The sequence below is a fragment of the Sebastes fasciatus genome, chromosome 21, assembly GCF_043250625.1.
Source record: "Sebastes fasciatus isolate fSebFas1 chromosome 21, fSebFas1.pri, whole genome shotgun sequence".
NCBI lineage: Eukaryota > Metazoa > Chordata > Actinopteri > Perciformes > Sebastidae > Sebastes > Sebastes fasciatus.
The window spans coordinates 2,507,294-2,525,456 of record NC_133815.1 but is presented as its reverse complement, the minus strand read 5'-3'; the positions used below and the strand labels follow the sequence as shown (position 1 = coordinate 2,525,456).

General features: G+C 38.8%; 1 protein-coding gene across 1 annotated transcript; it reads left to right on the top strand.

The window, feature by feature from the left end:
- Positions 1-2,634: 2,634 nt before the first annotated feature.
- Positions 2,635-18,163, top strand: ezh2 (enhancer of zeste 2 polycomb repressive complex 2 subunit). The gene is made up of 19 exons (XM_074621477.1): positions 2,635-2,989; positions 6,976-7,099; positions 8,474-8,602; positions 8,701-8,820; positions 8,946-9,066; positions 9,720-9,896; positions 10,121-10,226; positions 10,869-11,032; positions 11,272-11,369; positions 11,546-11,792; positions 12,373-12,539; positions 12,801-12,936; positions 13,337-13,462; positions 13,568-13,746; positions 14,615-14,710; positions 15,118-15,199; positions 15,336-15,416; positions 15,516-15,600; positions 16,129-18,163. Exons 2-19 carry the CDS (start codon positions 6,983-6,985, stop codon positions 16,187-16,189), a joined length of 2,292 nt encoding a protein of 763 aa, XP_074477578.1. The 5' UTR covers positions 2,635-2,989; positions 6,976-6,982; the 3' UTR covers positions 16,190-18,163.

Genomic DNA, 18,163 nt, shown 5'->3' with positions numbered 1-18,163 from the left:
TTCATTAAGCATTCATTGTTGTGTAAATAAAACAAACAAACAAATAAAAAACAATAACAATATATTGCAATATCAAATGATAAATGTAAAAAAAAACATGAAGTAGAGGAGTAAATAAAAGGCAGAGTGTGAGTTACATCTATTATATGTTGGGTTTTTTATATACAATTCATTAAGCAAATTACAATATATAGATATTTAAAAAGAACATGCATGTAAATGGAAGAAAATAATAAAGAATTAATGTTTGTTGTGTCAATAAAACAAACAAACAACTAAAAAACAATTAATAACAATATATTGCAATATCAAAGGATAAATGTAAAAAAAAAAAAAAAACATGAAGTAGAGGAGTAAATAAAAGGCAGTGTGAGTTACATCTATTATGTGTTGTTGTTGTCTCTTCGGCTGTGACATGCACTGACATAACCTGCAGCTTCTATGCCATGACAGCATCTCTTTTATTGAAACAGCATCTCTTTATTGAAACTAGGGACAAAATGACCTGCCTTCACATACCCCATAAACTAAACAGAGCACAGCTATAAAAAGATGTTAATTTATTTCTATTAAACGTTTGCTCATCGACATCAACATGACACTGGTTGAGAATTAAATATAAGTCTGGTGGTTAATAATTCAGCTGTCTCTATCATCAAGATGTTTTGCTTTTTATTCCTTTGACACATGAGAGAACAAAGAGAACCTATCCACATGCTCCTGTTGCAGTCTCATTGGCTAGCACCTAGTGATGTGTTAGTCACGAACGAGCCGGTTCAAAGAGCCGGCTCTTTTAAGTGAACGACAAGAGCCGGCTCCTGTCCGAGAGCCGTTTTTTTTTTCTTTTTTCTTTAAAGGTCCCATATCATGCTCATTTTCAGGTTCATACTTGTATTTTGTGTTTCTACTAAAACATGTTTACATGCTGTAATGTTAAAAAAAAAACACGTTATTTTCCTCATCCTGTCTGCTTAAATATACCTGTATTTACCCTCTTTGTCTGAAATGCTCCATTTTAGTGCATTTCAACGGAATTGAAACGGAATTGCGTTGCCGAGCAACAATTTGGGTCCATGTTGACTTCCTGTCAGCTGATGTCATTAACATACACTGCAACCAGGAAATAAACTGGGACACATTTAGAATGTTTACTTTTAAAACCGTGTAATGGTCTAAATATTTTATATTTGTGACATCACAAATGGACAGAAATCCTAACGGCTGTTTCAAACAGACAATTTCTGAATACGGGCTGTGTGTATTTCTCCGTATATTGAGTGCTTTGATACTTTCACAGTATTTATAAAGCACTGTGCACACTATGTTCACCCATTCACTCTCCATTATTGTTTTTATCATTTTTTTTATACCTTTATCTCTCCTGTGTTTCACTCTGTTTGCTGATGTTGCTGCTTTGACACCTGAATTTCCCTCCGGGGATTAATAAAGGTTCATCTTATCTTATCTTATCTTATCTTATCTTATCTTATCTTATCTTATCGTTTAAAAAAATGAAAGCATCCTCACCAGCGGCATCACGGTCTGGTTTGGGAATGCTACCCAGGCTGAGAGGAAATCGCTGCAGCGAGTCATAAAAACTGGAGAAAGAATCATTGGCTCTAATCTCCCCTCCATGGACATGATATACACCCAGCGCTGCAGGAGGAGGGCACAGAGCATCCTGAGGGACAGACACCACCCAGCTCACTCTCTGTTCAGGTGGAGGGAATCAGGACACAACCTGAGGCACCACAGGCCAGAGAGCATCTCCACTCACAGAGCACGCTTTCACAACAGCTTCTTCCCAGCTACGATAAGACTGGTGGCAAAGGACGTTAAAGAGGGACACAAATACCCCACACCTCACCTCACCTCCATACCATTATTGACACACAGTACACCTGAACTGAATGGACTGTAATGCTGTGTAACATGCTGCCTTCCACTGTGTAATTGTCTGAAATATATTAATTATTTATTTTTTTAAATATTTTTGAGAGTTAGAAGTTCTTTTAACATGGTCATGGAGCATATATAATATATACTGTATATTTGTATTCTGGGGGTATCGTTACTATGCAGAGGGTAGTTTAGTTTATTTATTGACTACACTGAGGGCGCTTTATATTTTAATAATTATTGTGTTGAGTTGAATGTGATACTTATTTTGTACTGTAATTACCTTGTGCCTTTTCTACCTTTTTTTCCTTTCTTAAATTTGACTCGGTGTAAACTGCTCAGAATTCCAATGTACTTAGGTGCAAATGGCAAATAAAACTCTTGAACTTGAACTTATCTTATCTTAGTCTATGAAAGTGCACTGTGTGCATTATTATCTGTCCTGCAGATATATTGAATAATTTAAGTGATATATGTGCAAACATACTAATCATAGGTCAAAACAGCTAAAGCTAAATTTGGCTGAATTTGGGAGCCGAAAGAACCGGCTCTTCTTTTTAGTGAGCTGAGACAAATGATCCGGCTCACTACAACGAGCCGTAATTCCCATCACTACCAGCTAGCACCGTGATAGAACTCGACCAATCAGGTGACAGCACACTGAGAAGCCCCCCAACGTCCTCTCCTGTGATTGGCCCGGAGCGTTTGGCGCCTCTTGAATCTGCTGCAGCCCGTGCAGTGGGCGGTTAGTGAGGACGGAGAGCAGCAGTTTGAACCGGAGCGGAGAGACGGAAACACCGAAACTACATTAATCATTAGGTGGAATTAAACCTACAGAAACGCTGTCTTCAACGCTAAACAACAGGTTAAAAGTGGAGGTAACGGCGGGTTGTTTTTGTTGCGTTAGCCGACTCTGGTGACGTAAAGCCGGTCAGAGGGAAGCGGAGCTAACTGCTAGCTGCTAGTTAGCCGTGGAGCTAACGCTACAGCTAACAGGCTAATCCCTCCAACAGCAACACAAAGGACGAGTCTGCTCAGAGTGTTTGTTGTGTTTCCACTGCGTTGGATGAGGACTGAGCCTCCTGAGCAGGTAAGAGGAGCTGTCACAGTGCTGCTGGCTTTGGTTGCTGATTCAAATGGTCCTTCTCTTTGTTGGAAGCCTCAATCTTTGTTTAACTAACCAACTGTGCGTGGTGCTCTGGAAGAAAATAGCCAGGACGAAGTAAACTTTGTCATTTTTTTAAGAAACCCACTACAGTAATCTCTGAGTAGCTTACTAGTAGTAGTATCTTCTTTTTACATTTTATTTAATTTATTAATTAATTATCATTATAATTTGTATTATTATCTTTTTTCTTCTATTTATTTATTTATTTATTTATATATGTATATATATATATATATATATATATATATATATTTATTTATAAATATATACATATATATATATTTATTTATTTATATATATATATATATATATATTTATTTATAAATATATACATATATATATATTTATTTATTTATATATATGTATATATTTATAAATATATACGTATATGTATATATGTATAAATATATACATATATACATATGTATATATTTATAAATGTATACATATATATACATATATATATATATATATATATATATATATATATATGTATATATTTATATATATAAATATGTATATATATATATGTATATATTTATATATATATATATATATATATATGTATATATTTATATATATATATATATATATATATATAAATATGTATATATTTATATATATATATATATATATATATAAATATGTATATATTTATATATATATATATATATATATATATATATATGTATATATATATATATATATATATATATATATATGTATATATATATATATATATATATATATGTATGTATATATATATATATATATATATGTATATATATATATATATATATATATATGTATATATATATATATATATATATATATATGTATATATATATATATATATATATATATATATGTATATATATATATATATATGTATATATATATGTGTATATACACACATATATATGTATATATATATATATATATACATATATATGTGTGTGTGTGTGTGTATATAAAGCCAAGGGAAACACATTTAGAGGGGATGGAAAACTCCAAGCTATCATTAGCTTGAAGCTTGCTTGTTATTTGTTTGCTAGCTCACCCAGTGAATAGAAATGGAATAGAAAGCCTTTTTTGTGATTGTACAGAAAAACAACAAATAAGGAGCTCTAACGTTACTCGTGATAAGTGAAGGCACAGGAAGACCACAACAAAAACAAAACAACTTCAGCAAACAAACACCCACAGCCGACAACACATGTTCTAAAATGATAAGTAAGATAAATAAATACAATGTACTTTTGCAGGAGAATAAGTGTATTTATTGCACTAGTATGAATGTAGTTATTGCACTAGTATGAATGTAATTATTGCACCTGTGTGGATGTAATTATTGCACTAGTATGGATGTAATTATTGCACAAGAGCCAGCTTCTAAGTGTATTCTAGGTGTATAGTAAGATGATGAGTGAGAGATGGATCTGTGTATAGGGTGCTCTTGAAACTGAGGCGATTATTGAACTTTGTATATTAATGTCAGCATCAATATGTGTCATCTTGGGGGGTTGTCACACGGTGAGTGCTGAGAAAAAGTAAAAACTCCACCCTCTCTCTGATGTAAAAAAAATCACCCTGTATTCGTTTGTCTATGGACAGTGGTGGAAGAAGTACTCTGATACTTTACTTAAGTAAAAGTAGAAATACCATAGTCTCAAAACACTCCATCACAAGTAAAAGTCCTGAATTCAAAATGCTACTTAAGTAAAAGTACAGAAGTAGGCCTATTATCAGCAAAAAGTAGGAGTAAAAGTAGATCTACTCATCGTGCAGAATGTCTTTTTTAAAAGTGTAATATTATTATAGAATATTATTCTGATTTTATCGCTAATTGATACATCTAAGAGCATTTTAATGCGTGTGTAATATAAGTTTAGCATAGGTTTGAAAAATGTAAATACTCAAGTAAGGCTGTCCGTGACCAAAGAAATTTCTTAGTCGACTAACGCGCATACGATTTTGTCGACTAGTTGATTTAATCAACAGATCTGTGAAACTGAGTTTCTTCACAAAGAATCACACAAAAGAACCACGTTAGATCTTGTGTTTACCAGAGATGCGCTCATAAGTTTCTTAGAAATAAGTCATTCAGCATGAAGAAACCATAAAAAAATTACCAATCGACTCAAGAAATCTTAGTCGACTAAGACCAGGACGACTGATTAATCGACTAAGAGGGGGCAGCAGCAGCAGCAGCAGCAGCAGCAGCAGCAGCAGCAGCAGCCCTATACTCAAATAAAGAACAAGTACTGTATGTCAAAATTGTACTAAAGAACAACAGTACGTGAGTAAATGTACTTAGTTACATTCCACCACTGTTTATGGGTGCGGTATTCAGCCACTTGCCTCACACTAAAAACTCAAAACATCATATGATCTGCAAGGATAGAGTTGTCCATAGTGCTGATACATGACCCAGGAATATGTTGTCTGTTCTGTCAAACAGCCACAGGTTGATAAGGAGGATCATATAGACTCTGTTTCCAAGCTAAAACTTTTGCAGAGTAATACATCAGCCCTGCAATGAATCCTACCTTCATTTGAAACTGTTTTAGAAAGGTGTCGATTCAATTTTAAGGTAATTTTTGAGGCTGCAGTTTTGGTGCTGTTGAGTTGTACTGAGAGGTGGTTGTAATATTCTGTCCACAGCATTTATATCAATGAGGGCAGACTAGATAACAGATTTATCTCATAAACTGGAAGATCATATTGGCTGAAAGTATGCATAATAAATACCCTGTGCATTGCCAGCAAAACGTACTTGACTTGGCAGGGGGATTTTACTGAAACCTCTCCATTTTCATTTGCACACTTAATTGCTTGTAATGTCAACTCAGTCTGTGGTTTGGAGGTAGCAAAATGTGTCATACCAGTGCAGTCCTCCACATCTCTTACAATCTGGCTCATATCTTACCGGCATGTCTCCATGACAGCCGTCTGACATGTCTGATCGAAAGTGTGAGATCTCAGTCAGACCAGCCAGGCTGGTAGGCAGCGACTCACGCTGACTTCCCGGGGTGGCAAGCAGATCCTGTTGGACAGACGACTGTTGTATTTTACACAGAGAGTCGTGAAAAAAACAAAAGTGAACACATTCATTTCCTGTTCCTCCAGTTATTAGCAGATTTGCCACAGGGTTTATCCTGTCAATCCTGTCACCTGCATTTTTGAACCTTCTCCAATGTTGACACGTGAAAACAGAAGTGAGAACTGAGTAGAAGTGGGTTTTTTTATTTATTGTTGCTGTGTGTCTTTTAGCCAGTCTGGTTCCACATATCTCACAGCCCACCTTTTTTGATTTTTCTTTCGCTATAATTCAAATGGAAAACAAAAAATAAATTGGCAGTGAGTCTGTTTATCGGGTTGTTTCTCTAACGTAGTGATGCAGGCATGTTTGCTTACAAAATTCATTTGATAATATGCTGTGATCAGTTGACATTTCCCTGTCCATATGTTTGATTAAGTTCTAAGTAAGTTAAATCCTCAGATGCATAGCAAACTACGGAAAATAAGCAAATGATAAGGAAAGCTCCTGCACACTCAAAGATTCAACAAAAAGTGTAGTGAACAGACTTTCCCGTTTTCCTTACTTAAACAGAGTTGTGATATGTGTGGGCATTGTTTATTACATTTAAATCGCAGATATAAACCACTGTGTGTTTGTTTTTCTTCTTTCTGTTAAACCAAAGCAATATGGCAGCTTGAAATGACATACTATTTCCTTGCTTTTCTTATATGATGCAAAACAATAAGAGTATTTTATATTTTTGTTTTGTATAAAATCATTAAGTGAATTTCAGGCTGCCTGGGGAGGGGATCTATAAGTCCTGGCTAAGACTGAAAATATGAAATGTAAAAGCATTCAGTGTGTAATAATCCTGTTTGCTCTGCAGGTTGATCATGGTGCTGACAGGGAAGCGCTCGGAGAAGGGTCCCGCCTGCTGGAAGAGGAGGGTGAAGTCTGAGTACATGAGGCTTCGGCAGCTCAAACGCTTCAGACGGGCCGACGAGGTCAAGGTTTGTCCACGCACACCGACCTTCACATCATGCAGATAATCAGAGATGTCATTAACAACCCATTAACAACAGAAAAAGGGCTTTTCTTAACTGAGTGTAGATGTTTGTAAAAACTGCCATAAGCTCTGGCAGCTCTTTGTCGTTTCCACGTGTAGAACAGTTCCCCCAACAAGTCCAAACGAAAACAATCTTCACCACAGCACATGATCTTCATTAGAAGATGATGGATTTTGCACACAAATTGTAGATGTTCAAATTTCCTTTGTTTTCTGAGCATTTAAAGGACTTCTCGTCCACGTTAGCTTAAAAGTTAAGGTTCAAATCCATGGCCTTGATTTAAATTAGACCAGGGATGACGATCCAATCTAAAAGATCGGTATCCGGGCCGATCAAGGCATTTTTTAACTGATCGATATTGGCTATTGAGCCATACTAAGCCTGATCCGATCCTTTGTTTTATGTTACTTAGGTGTTTTTACTCATGAAGCTTTCATGCACAGCAACGCAACGAGTGCAGCCATCATCAACTCTCCTTTCACTGTCCGTCTCTTCTCCACTCCGTTGAGCTCAGTGTGTGTAAGAGCAGGGGCTATTCAATTGTAAAGCATAAAGATTGGATTAAACTTTAATTTGCTTGAAGTGTGCAATGTGCAGCTGTATTATCTTGGAAAATAGAAGTATCGGATCGGGACTCAGTATGCACAGATACTAGATATTAAATGACTGATAGGGGACAAAAATACTTGTTCGGGACATCCCTAATTTAGACTTTTAATCTGGCATATACTTTACAATAAAATCCATACACAGTTCTCTTACTAAAAGTCTCAAATCATGGAAAGCAGCAACAGGAAATATCAAGTTTGCGTGCCAACATTGCTCGCACTCTCATTTCCTCTTTACGTCAGCAGTGTTTTGTCCTTGTGATGTTTTGTTTATGTTTGCAACTCTCCCATTTGTGTGGTCAGAAATCACTTTGGATACCTTTTAGAGTTAGATAAGCCAGCGTAGCCTTAAATCCAGTGATTAGATTTATGAGAAATGTTTATATAAACGTACATGAAATGGTGTTAAATTGTCCAGATGGAGAGGAGGTGGTACTTTTAAATCTGGCTGGTAGCCGAGACTTGGAAAAGCCTGCTTTTATACATCAATAATCAGACACGATGGCCACTTAAACATGGTAGTGAAGTAATGTTTTTATCACTTACTTGGTGCATCATTCTTTCAGCCACTGCTTTTACAGTGGAAGGTCCTGTGAACAATCAACTGTCAGCATCCTGTCAAATGATGACACATTTTGGCTGCTGGCTGATAATGTTTCTCGTCTTTTGTTCTTTGCAGTTTATTTAAAGATCTTTTTAACTCTTCCAGAGCATGTTTAACACCAACCGTCAGAAAATCACGGAGCGAACTGCCACTTTGAACAAGGAGTGGACGACCAGGCGAATCCAGCCAGTTCACATCATGACGTCTGTCGGCTCCTTAAGGGGCACCCGAGAGGTCGGTGGTTTAACATTGTTCTCAGCACATTGACATGTAGGAAAATGTCTCTGTGAAGGTGTTGGAGAAAGTATTCTGACTGCACCTTTTCTCTACAGTGCACAGTGGACAGCGGTTTCTCTGAGTTCCCCCGGCAGGTCATCCCCCTGAAGACTCTTAACGCCGTGGCCTCAGTCCCGGTCATGTACTCCTGGTCGCCGCTGCAGCAGAACTTCATGGTGTGTATGAGCGTGTAGTATTTGTGCTTAGTTGTAGAAGTGAAACAATGGCATCAGTGATTTATCAGTGGGTGGGTCCATTTTAACCACAGTGTGAAATGTTTGTTGTGCATTTTTTGCGTCAGGTGGAGGATGAGACGGTGCTCCATAACATCCCCTACATGGGAGACGAGATCCTGGACCAAGATGGTACTTTTATTGAAGAGCTCATCAAGAACTATGACGGCAAAGTCCACGGAGACAGAGGTGAGTGTCAGTGGACACGCGGAGGTTAGAGGGGCTGTAGCGACTACTATCAGTTAAGAAGCTGCTAAGAGGCTGAAGTAGGCTCTTGACTGTGTGATGCGTTCCAAAAAGTCCAGATGTGTTTTACTGTTTATTGAATTAAAGTAATTACAAACAATAACATATGCTAACTGGATTAACTGCAGTATGTAACGTGAAGAGACGGTCAACAGAAAATATCCGAGTCTATCTCACCCTCTTTGTCTAACTGCCACCAAACCGCACCCCTGTGTCAATTACTGGAAGTGTTAACCAAAAAAAATGTGTGCAGCCTAAACAAATAATGATAATAAATAAACAACAGGATAAATACACACTTTGGCTTCTACAGTGGGTATGATGAGAACTTGTTGAGAACTTCTCATTTTGGTCATTTTCTTCATGGTTTAAGAAACAAAATAAAATAAATGTCTGCACTACAAGCATCCTCTATCAATATCTGAGTGGGTATTCTGACCGAAGATAGCACTGTGTTAAAAATAAGCAAGGGGGTGTAGCTAGTGAGAAGATGAAATGTGATTCAGGAAGTCCAGTTTGAGTAAAGGATATCAGACAGCAAAACTCTGCACAGCAGTTTATAATACTAGCAAAGTAAGCAAAATTGTGTTTTGCAGAGTGCGGCTTCATCAACGATGAGATATTCGTGGAGTTGGTCAGCTCTCTGTCACAGTACAGCGACAACGAGGATGATGAGGAGGAAGAGCAGGACTTCAAGGTTGAGAAGATGGAGTTGTGTGACGGCAAGGAGCATCCAGAGGACCCCCGCAAGGACGGGCTCATTAACAATGAGAGTAAGTCCATCAGTGATCACCACGCATTCCCGTAGGGTCACGTGAGCACGGTGGCTGAATGCAACCGTTTTGTTTGATGTGTTTACTCTGTTTTGATTGATTGTGAACGTGCCATCAGGCTGCAGTTATATCTATCTAGTGAACCATCTGTGTAGGATTTGGCTACATTTCGCGGTGAGGTTGCAGATTGAAACCAACTGAAACTTCTCCCGTGTCGTCTCCAGGCCGAACCAGCAATGACGGCACCAAGAAGTTTCCCTCTGACAAGATTTTTGAAGCCATCTCCTCCATGTTCCCTGACAAGGGCTCCACTGAGGAGCTCAAAGAGAAGTTAGTGGGCTTTGTTTGTATGCGACTGTGTTAGCGTTGTGACAGTAACAGGGACAAATTCATTTCATATGGAAACTGGATACAGAGTCAATAATAGTAAAAATGAATACAAGCTAGTATGACATGATCGGTACCAATGGATTCATTAGGTTTTCTAGTTTCATATGATGCCAGTATCTTCACTCTAGATTTAAAACTGAGTCCGCTACAACCTCCGAAAGATCGATATGTAGGTCTGCATATGTTTTAATCTTAATCATTGTTGTTGTTCATAAAACCCTGCAGACTGTAGGTAGGTTTCTTGATTTTTCTGAGTGTGACTTCCCTTATTCCATTGTTAAGAAACGGCAGGTGTTTCCTCTTTACATGAGAGTGAGTCGTGTTTACTCCATTTATAAATGTGATGCGTCTACTTTCTTATAAGAAAAGATGTCTTTTCTCTTGACAGTTAATTAGATGTAGTTTTCTTTCTTCCTCAAGAACAAAACCGGTGATTATGAGCTTGTTTGACAGGATGAAAAATGGTGTTTTGACCAGGGAGAATCAGTAGAAACCCTGGTGTTTGTGCTTATATGTCTCAGTATTTTTTGTCTGTAGTTCATGACTACAAGCAGCTTTTATTTGTGTGTGTGTGTCTGTCAGGTACAAGGAGTTGACGGAGCAGCAGCTGCCCGGCACGCTGCCCCCCGAGTGCACGCCGAACATTGACGGTCCAAATGCTAAATCCGTGCAGCGCGAACAGAGCCTGCACTCTTTCCACACTCTGTTCTGCAGACGCTGCTTCAAATACGACTGCTTCCTCCACCGTTAGTACACACACAAGCACTACTCAGGCATAACACGGAGCTATGAGCTAATTTAATTATAGAATTGCAATCTTATTAACTTAAGAAAGTAACTCTGATATGCTGGACTGATATTGGCAAAACAGGACCGTGCTACATGAACGGGAGCAAACATTTTCACTGGAATGGTAAAATTCAAAAGTTGATCTGATGGCCTTAAGACTTCACAGTGCACATCTCTTCCATCTTATCTCCTTTAGCTTTCCATGCAACTCCAAACACCTATAAGCGTAAGAACTTGGAGAACATGGTGGACAGTAAACCCTGCGGCATCGACTGCTACATGTACCTGGTACAGGTGAGTCCACTAATTGTCCCATTTAAGGTGTCAGACATTCACTAAATATCACAGCTTTTATTCTGTTTCTATCGTCATTGGTCTATTAGACAAAATTGGAAGCAAAAGGTCTTTTTTTTATATATTTAACTGAAGAATTACCTGATGAAAATATTAATCATGCTGTGATTACTCAGGATGGGATGGTGACCGAGTTCCCCGCGGGCGTGGTTGCCGAGCGGCCCAAGACGCCCTCCAAACGCACGGTGGGCCGCCGCCGCGGACGACCGAGCAGCAACAGCCGGCCCAGCACCCCCTCTGTTTCCTCGGAAACCAAAGACACAGACAGCGACCGCGAGGGCAGCAAAGAAGACGATCAAGACAACGATCGAGACAACGACAAAGACGACGAAGACAAGAAGGACGAGAACACCAGCAGCTCAGGTACAACCTCTTAAGTAATAAAGAAGCTGCCATTAAATTTGGGTCCCCTTTGGGGAGAAACAACCCTGTAGGAAAACCCAAATCTAAACCGACTTAAAGGCGACAAGCAACATTCTTGGTTCCTGGAGTTTCTCTTTAACAGCCGTGGCTGAAGGCATTATGTTTTAGGGTCGTACCATTCTCATGAGCGCTATATCTCAGAAACGCCCAGAAGGAATTTCTTTAAATGTGGCACAGACATGGTGAAGGTCACTGTGACCTCAAGTCCCTCCCATTCTCGTGATATCTCAGGAACGTCTTAATCTAATTTCTTTAAATTTGTCGCAAACATCCATCTGGAGTCAAGGATGAACTGATTAGATCTTGGTGGTCAAAGGTCACGGTGACCTCACAACACACTTTTGATATATTACGTCTGATATCGATCAATATATCACGTCTGATATCGATCAATATATCACGTCTGATATCGATCAATATATCACGTCTGATATCGATCAATATATCCCTGAGGTTCTCAAAAACTTCTTGGTCCTCTGCGGAAATTCCTGCCCTAAGTGCGTATGTTCTGTATGTGCAGAGGGTAACTCGCGGTGTCAGACTCCAGTGAAGATGAAGCTGATCGGTGAGGCTGAAGCGGTGGACTGGAGCGGGGCTGAAGCCTCTCTCTTCAGGGTTCTCATTGGGACATACTATGACAACTTCTGCGCCATCTCACGGCTCATAGGCACCAAGACGTGCAGACAGGTGAGTCGTCAGTGACATCTAGTTTGACTTTTACTAGCAGCTTATTGTCCATTTCTGTTTTCATTTTATTAGACTTTTAGTTGACAATATTGTTCACAAATTGTTGTAAACACGGTGGAAAGAAATGAGATGCATACGATTTTTTGAGTCACCAGAAACTTCTTTAGAATATTAGATCTCTCTTAAAATTAAAAACATACTGCACCGCGACAAAGTCTATAAGGACAAGTTCCTAAAACGTTATCTTGGCCGGTCCTGCAGGTTTACGAGTTCAGGGTCAAGGAGTCGAGCATCATCGCTCGGGCTCCTGCTGAAGACGAGGACACACCGCCGAGAAAGAAGAAGAGGAAACACAGACTGTGGGCCACTCACTGCAGGAAGATCCAGCTGAAGAAAGGTCAGAGGTCACTTCAACACTATTGTTAACTGAAGGAAACAGAGTTATTAATGTGGACCATCCAGAAAAGAAGCCAAACATATTGGTTCACTAAAGCACTGGCTCCCAACCTGGGTGTCCCTGCCCCTACTAGGGGTCGCCAAAGCTTCACAGGGGTCAGAAGGCCTTTTTTTTTTTTTTTTACAGTTAGCTTATATCTCAGCATTTCCTTAATTTTTTGCAAGGGCAAAAGCACTTTAGTCTTGTCACAGCATCCTCTGCACCCCGAGTCACAAAGTCAAATATAATCTATGAGAAGTAAAGTGGAAAAGTATGGACATTTTTAAATGGAAAATGTGTAGAAACCCTGTGATTTGAAAACATCCAGTTTGACCTCCGCATCTCTTTGAACTCCTTACAGATGGCTCGTCCAATCACGTGTATAATTACCAGCCATGTGACCACCCGCGGCAGCCCTGTGACTCCTCGTGTCCCTGCGTCACCGCTCAAAACTTCTGCGAGAAGTTTTGCCAGTGCAGCTCTGAGTGTAAGAACACACACACACACACACACACTCCTGACTGACGCAGCTACTGTATATTCCTGCAGATATTAAATTAACTTCTTTAACTCTTCTGCCGTGTGATTGCAGGTCAGAACCGTTTCCCAGGTTGTCGGTGCAAAGCTCAGTGCAACACCAAGCAGTGTCCGTGCTACCTGGCAGTGAGGGAGTGTGACCCCGACCTCTGCCTGACCTGCGGCGCTGCAGACCACTGGGACAGCAAGAATGTGTCCTGCAAGAACTGCTCCATTCAGAGAGGCGCCAAGAAGGTTTTTGTTGTTTTGTTTTTTCATCTTAGACCTTTAACCATAATTACATACAACACTTTAAACTTGAATTTTCTGAGCACAACAATATGTGTTCAGTAGCCAAATATCCAACACCTACGTTATCGTTAAAAAGTTATGAATCAACTGTTATATTGATGTTCTTCTTTTCTTCAAAAACAGTATAATTTAGACATCAAATCATCTTACATTTGAAATAGTCTTGGCCCGAAAAAAAGAAGAATTAAATCATTTAAACTTCCATTTAGTCCCGACAGTGTTGCATGACGGGAGAATACTGTTGAACTTGGATGTTGAATTAGTTTTCCAGTCCAGAAAAGCGTCAGTGACCCTCGATCATTATTGAACCACAACGGGTCAACTGGGCCATAAATATTGAGCTGTTGCGTCTTTCTTTTGGCCGATATTCCAGTAGTGCTAACCCCAGACTAACCTTCTATTTCAATTGTGAAGTTTGAACGAGAGCTGTTAAATCTGCACACATTTTGATGCTAAGATTCCAGTTTCTTTCACCAATGACTGGTGATTTCTTCTTTTCTTATTCAACTGTTGCTCAGAGGGATCTTTGTCTCTTTCTGCCCTTTCAGTTGTCAGTCTGGTTGAACCATTAAACAGCGTTTTGTTCTCCATTTACTAAACTAAGTAACATCTATTTGTAAAGAGGACTTTCTACAAGCTAAAAGCATGAAAGACCATTCAGTCGTATACAGAAGTCCTTTCAGACATCCGAGTGGACACAATCAAACTTTTGTAGCAGCAGATTACAAACGTTTGAACGGTAGTGTATGTTTATTTTTTTGTACAACACAATCTCAAACAGCCCCTTCTGACGTTTCTCTCTGTTCCTCAGCATCTGCTGCTGGCCCCGTCAGACGTGGCAGGTTGGGGCATCTTCATCAAAGAGCCGGTCCAGAAAAACGAGTTCATCTCTGAGTACTGTGGAGAGGTAGGTCTACACTACACTGTGGAAGGTCGACTGGCCTGGCTGGTCCAGATTATCTTAAAGCACTGAGAGTTTATGTTGGCTCCAGAACAGCTTTGTATTTATTAGCTTAATCTGTAAATCTCTAAAAAGTTCAAACAATTAATCATATCTTCAGATGCATTTCCACACACACTTTTTTAAGGAAGAAATAGAAAAGGTGAAGATTTTTGTTTGGCAGTACTGCCCCAAATATATTCTATGAATGGGAAAACACTTCAGAAGTTTATTAAATGAAATAAACCCAAGGAAAGTTTAAAATGGAAGTAATAAAAGCTGTAAAGGGGAGTCTAATCTGACTGACGAAAAAAGCTTTAAATTTAGATGTGTGGGGGGAAAATGAGTAACATGGTTGACCTCTGTATTTGCAGATTATCTCTCAGGATGAAGCCGACCGCAGAGGGAAGGTCTACGACAAATACATGTGCAGTTTCCTCTTCAATCTCAACAACGGTATAAAACACACACAAGCTTTAACAAAGGAGTTAAAATAGTGGCCGTTGGGTTACTTACTTCAAGTGTGTGTGTCTGAATGTGTGACGGTGTTCCTCCTACAAAGGCGCTGAAAAGTGTTTTCTTTTCTCTACAGACTTTGTTGTTGATGCCACGAGGAAAGGCAACAAGATCCGCTTCGCCAACCATTCTGTCAACCCCAACTGCTATGCAAAAGGTGAGAATGAGATGAGCTGCAACCTTATGAGACATATGAATTAACACACAGATAGTAGTACTCATGGTGGATCTGTGCTAACTCATCTGTTCTCTGCAGTGATGATGGTGAACGGGGACCACAGGATAGGAATCTTTGCTAAGAGAGCCATCCAGACTGGAGAGGAGCTCTTCTTTGACTACAGGTCGGTAACATCTAGAGTTAGATTTGTCTCTATTTTATGACATTTTATTGACAAAAAGATTAATAAAAAAAATAGTTAAGTTGCTCTCCTGCTTTTATCCAACGACATTTCAGTGTCCAGCGGCTTTGGTTATTATCTAACCTTCTCAGTCAAACAGAGGCCAAGTTAATTAAATCTTTTATTGTATGCATGTAGGGCTGCAACTAACGATAAATTATACTTTATTATAAGGAACATTAGGTGTACAGAATCATTAAATTGAATAACGTTTGCGGTGATTGGCTGCGACCAAAACCATACAGTTAGTCATTTTTTCTTGTTCTGGACACAGAAAGGATCGATTGCAGGTATCATTTGACTGGAGAAGTTTTAGTACTACTTGATATTGGTTATTTACCTTAAAGGTATTTGGTACTGACACTCAGCCCTAATTTTCCGGGAACAATAAATACAATATCACTGTTGCATCAGATAAAAACGCACTGAAAGCTCCTGAAGTGACATTTTGTTTCTGTTTGTGTGTGGCAGGTACAGCCAGGCTGACGCTCTGAAGTACGTGGGGATCGAGCGGGAGCTGGAGATCGCCTGACTCGGACTTCTACCTCCTGTGGATCAACGACACAAAGGCCTTACACTCAAACATAAACAAACACACCTTCACTTCAGGAAATCCAGACGATTTGTCAAAACGCTAGAAAGCTTCAGGAAAACTGGGAATATTTGAAGCAGAATTTTGATGCTGTGTTTTTCCTCTTTTTTTTGCCACCTTGGTCTTTTAAAAAAAAAAATGTCATATCTGTTTTTTCATTTTTCTTCTTCAACAAATCTTCCTCTTCTGTCGAGGCGGGAGTCTTGGATTCATAAATCTTCCCTCAGCTGGAGGTGCAGATCTCCTACAAACCAACTCTCGTTTTTTTTTTTTTTTAAATATCCAAACAGTAAAATGTTCTTCGGCGAGAGGAGACGAAACCACGACCGTCTTTGTTTAAAAACTGGCTTTTCAATTTACGCTTCAGGGACCAAAATCCTCCACCAGCCGCTTTCACACAACCGTCTGGACTCTGTGTTTGTACCGTGTGCCACATGTGGGTCAGTTGTCATGTTGTGTTTTTATACAATGTGAAGTGAACCAGCCACGCGCTCAGAGTGCCAGATCACTCTATGTCTGTAAAACGGGAGGTCGCTCACAAAGCAGCGTCACACCAGATCCAACGTTTTAGGACGTAAAAAATCTATCAAAACCGCAGTCTGGTTTTGATAACCGTAACATCTACATATACTCGCTGTTATTAAGTTAAGTTAGAGCTGAAAGAATAAGCCAGTTGACAAAGTTGATCAGAAACAATTATGATAATTGATACTATTTTTCTCGTTCATATATAAACTGAATATATTTGGGTTTTGGTTGTTGTTGAGACAAAATAATACATTTAAAAACACTATTTTTGGACATTTTATAGACTAAGACATTGTTGGAATCATGGCGAAAATCTGCAGATTAAGCAATAATGAAAACAATTACTAGTCGCAGCCTAAGATTCAGTTAGACTTACTGAGAACTAACAGTATATGTGTTATTAAAAACATTTTGCAAAGCTTGTATATTCAAGGAAATCATTGAAACAAAGCTTTAGATGAGGCCTGAAACTAAAGGTTAGTTTGATCAATTAACCTTTTCATTATTTCTGTAATTAATCCGTTTGTTTGGCCAATAGTATGCCAGAAAATACTGGAAAAAACTAGTTTTGTCCGAACAACAGTCCAAAACCAAACAATCCTGTTAACAGTCAGTCAAAGTTGTTTCTAAAGTTGCATCAGAAAACAAATTTCAGCCTCTGAAACTTCTATGTTTTTGTTCAGTGTCAGGCATAAGGCATGATAGGGAGTCATTATTCTCCTACAGCTTTCTTTAATTGATTTCTAAATATTTAGATATCTTTTTAATATCTAAAACAGCTTAAAAATGATAACTAAAAATGAGGGGACACAGTAACTTCTTCAAATGTCTTGTTTTGTCTGACCAACAGTCCCAAAACCCAAAGATATTCAGGTCACAATGATATAAAACAGAGAAACAGAAAACTTGACAAGTTGCAACCAGTACATTTCTGCTATTTTTTGCATGAAAAATTATAATTAATCAATTAGATTGAGGGAAAAATGGAAATTAGAAGCTTTTTATTTGTAGAGTTCACGATGCCTTCAGAGCCTACTGAAAAAATCCAGTTTTATCATTTCAACTCAAGTCATGACGTCACAGGAAGACATCATATCCTGTCACTCAAAGCACCAGCAAACATGTCATCAGGTCTCAGAAGAGCTGGGTATTTATATCAAGAGCTTTGTAGATGGAGACACAACGCCTCCACGTTCCTGCTTCTGGAGTTGACTCCCGCTTTGTGACGCTGCCTCTGCTTCAGGTGCTTATGTGAAAACACAAAACCAGCACTACTTCACCACGAGAGGATACTCAACCCACCAGACTTTGGCTGTAGTTTTGAGCTTCCTGTCGTGAACACGTGCTTCTCTCCTCAGTGAGAGCGGCGCTGCTTTTTTTTTTTTT

Bases quoted from the DNA above. Each gene is read 5' to 3' on its own strand.
- ezh2 (XM_074621477.1), top strand. From the start codon at position 6,983: ATGGTGCTGACAGGGAAGCGCTCGGAGAAGGGTCCCGCCTGCTGGAAG. The intron at 9,067-9,719 runs GTGAGTGTCAGT...TGTGTTTTGCAG, and splicing joins CAAAGTCCACGGAGACAGAG to AGTGCGGCTTCATCAACGAT. The intron at 13,463-13,567 runs GTAAGAACACAC...GTGTGATTGCAG, and splicing joins TTGCCAGTGCAGCTCTGAGT to GTCAGAACCGTTTCCCAGGT.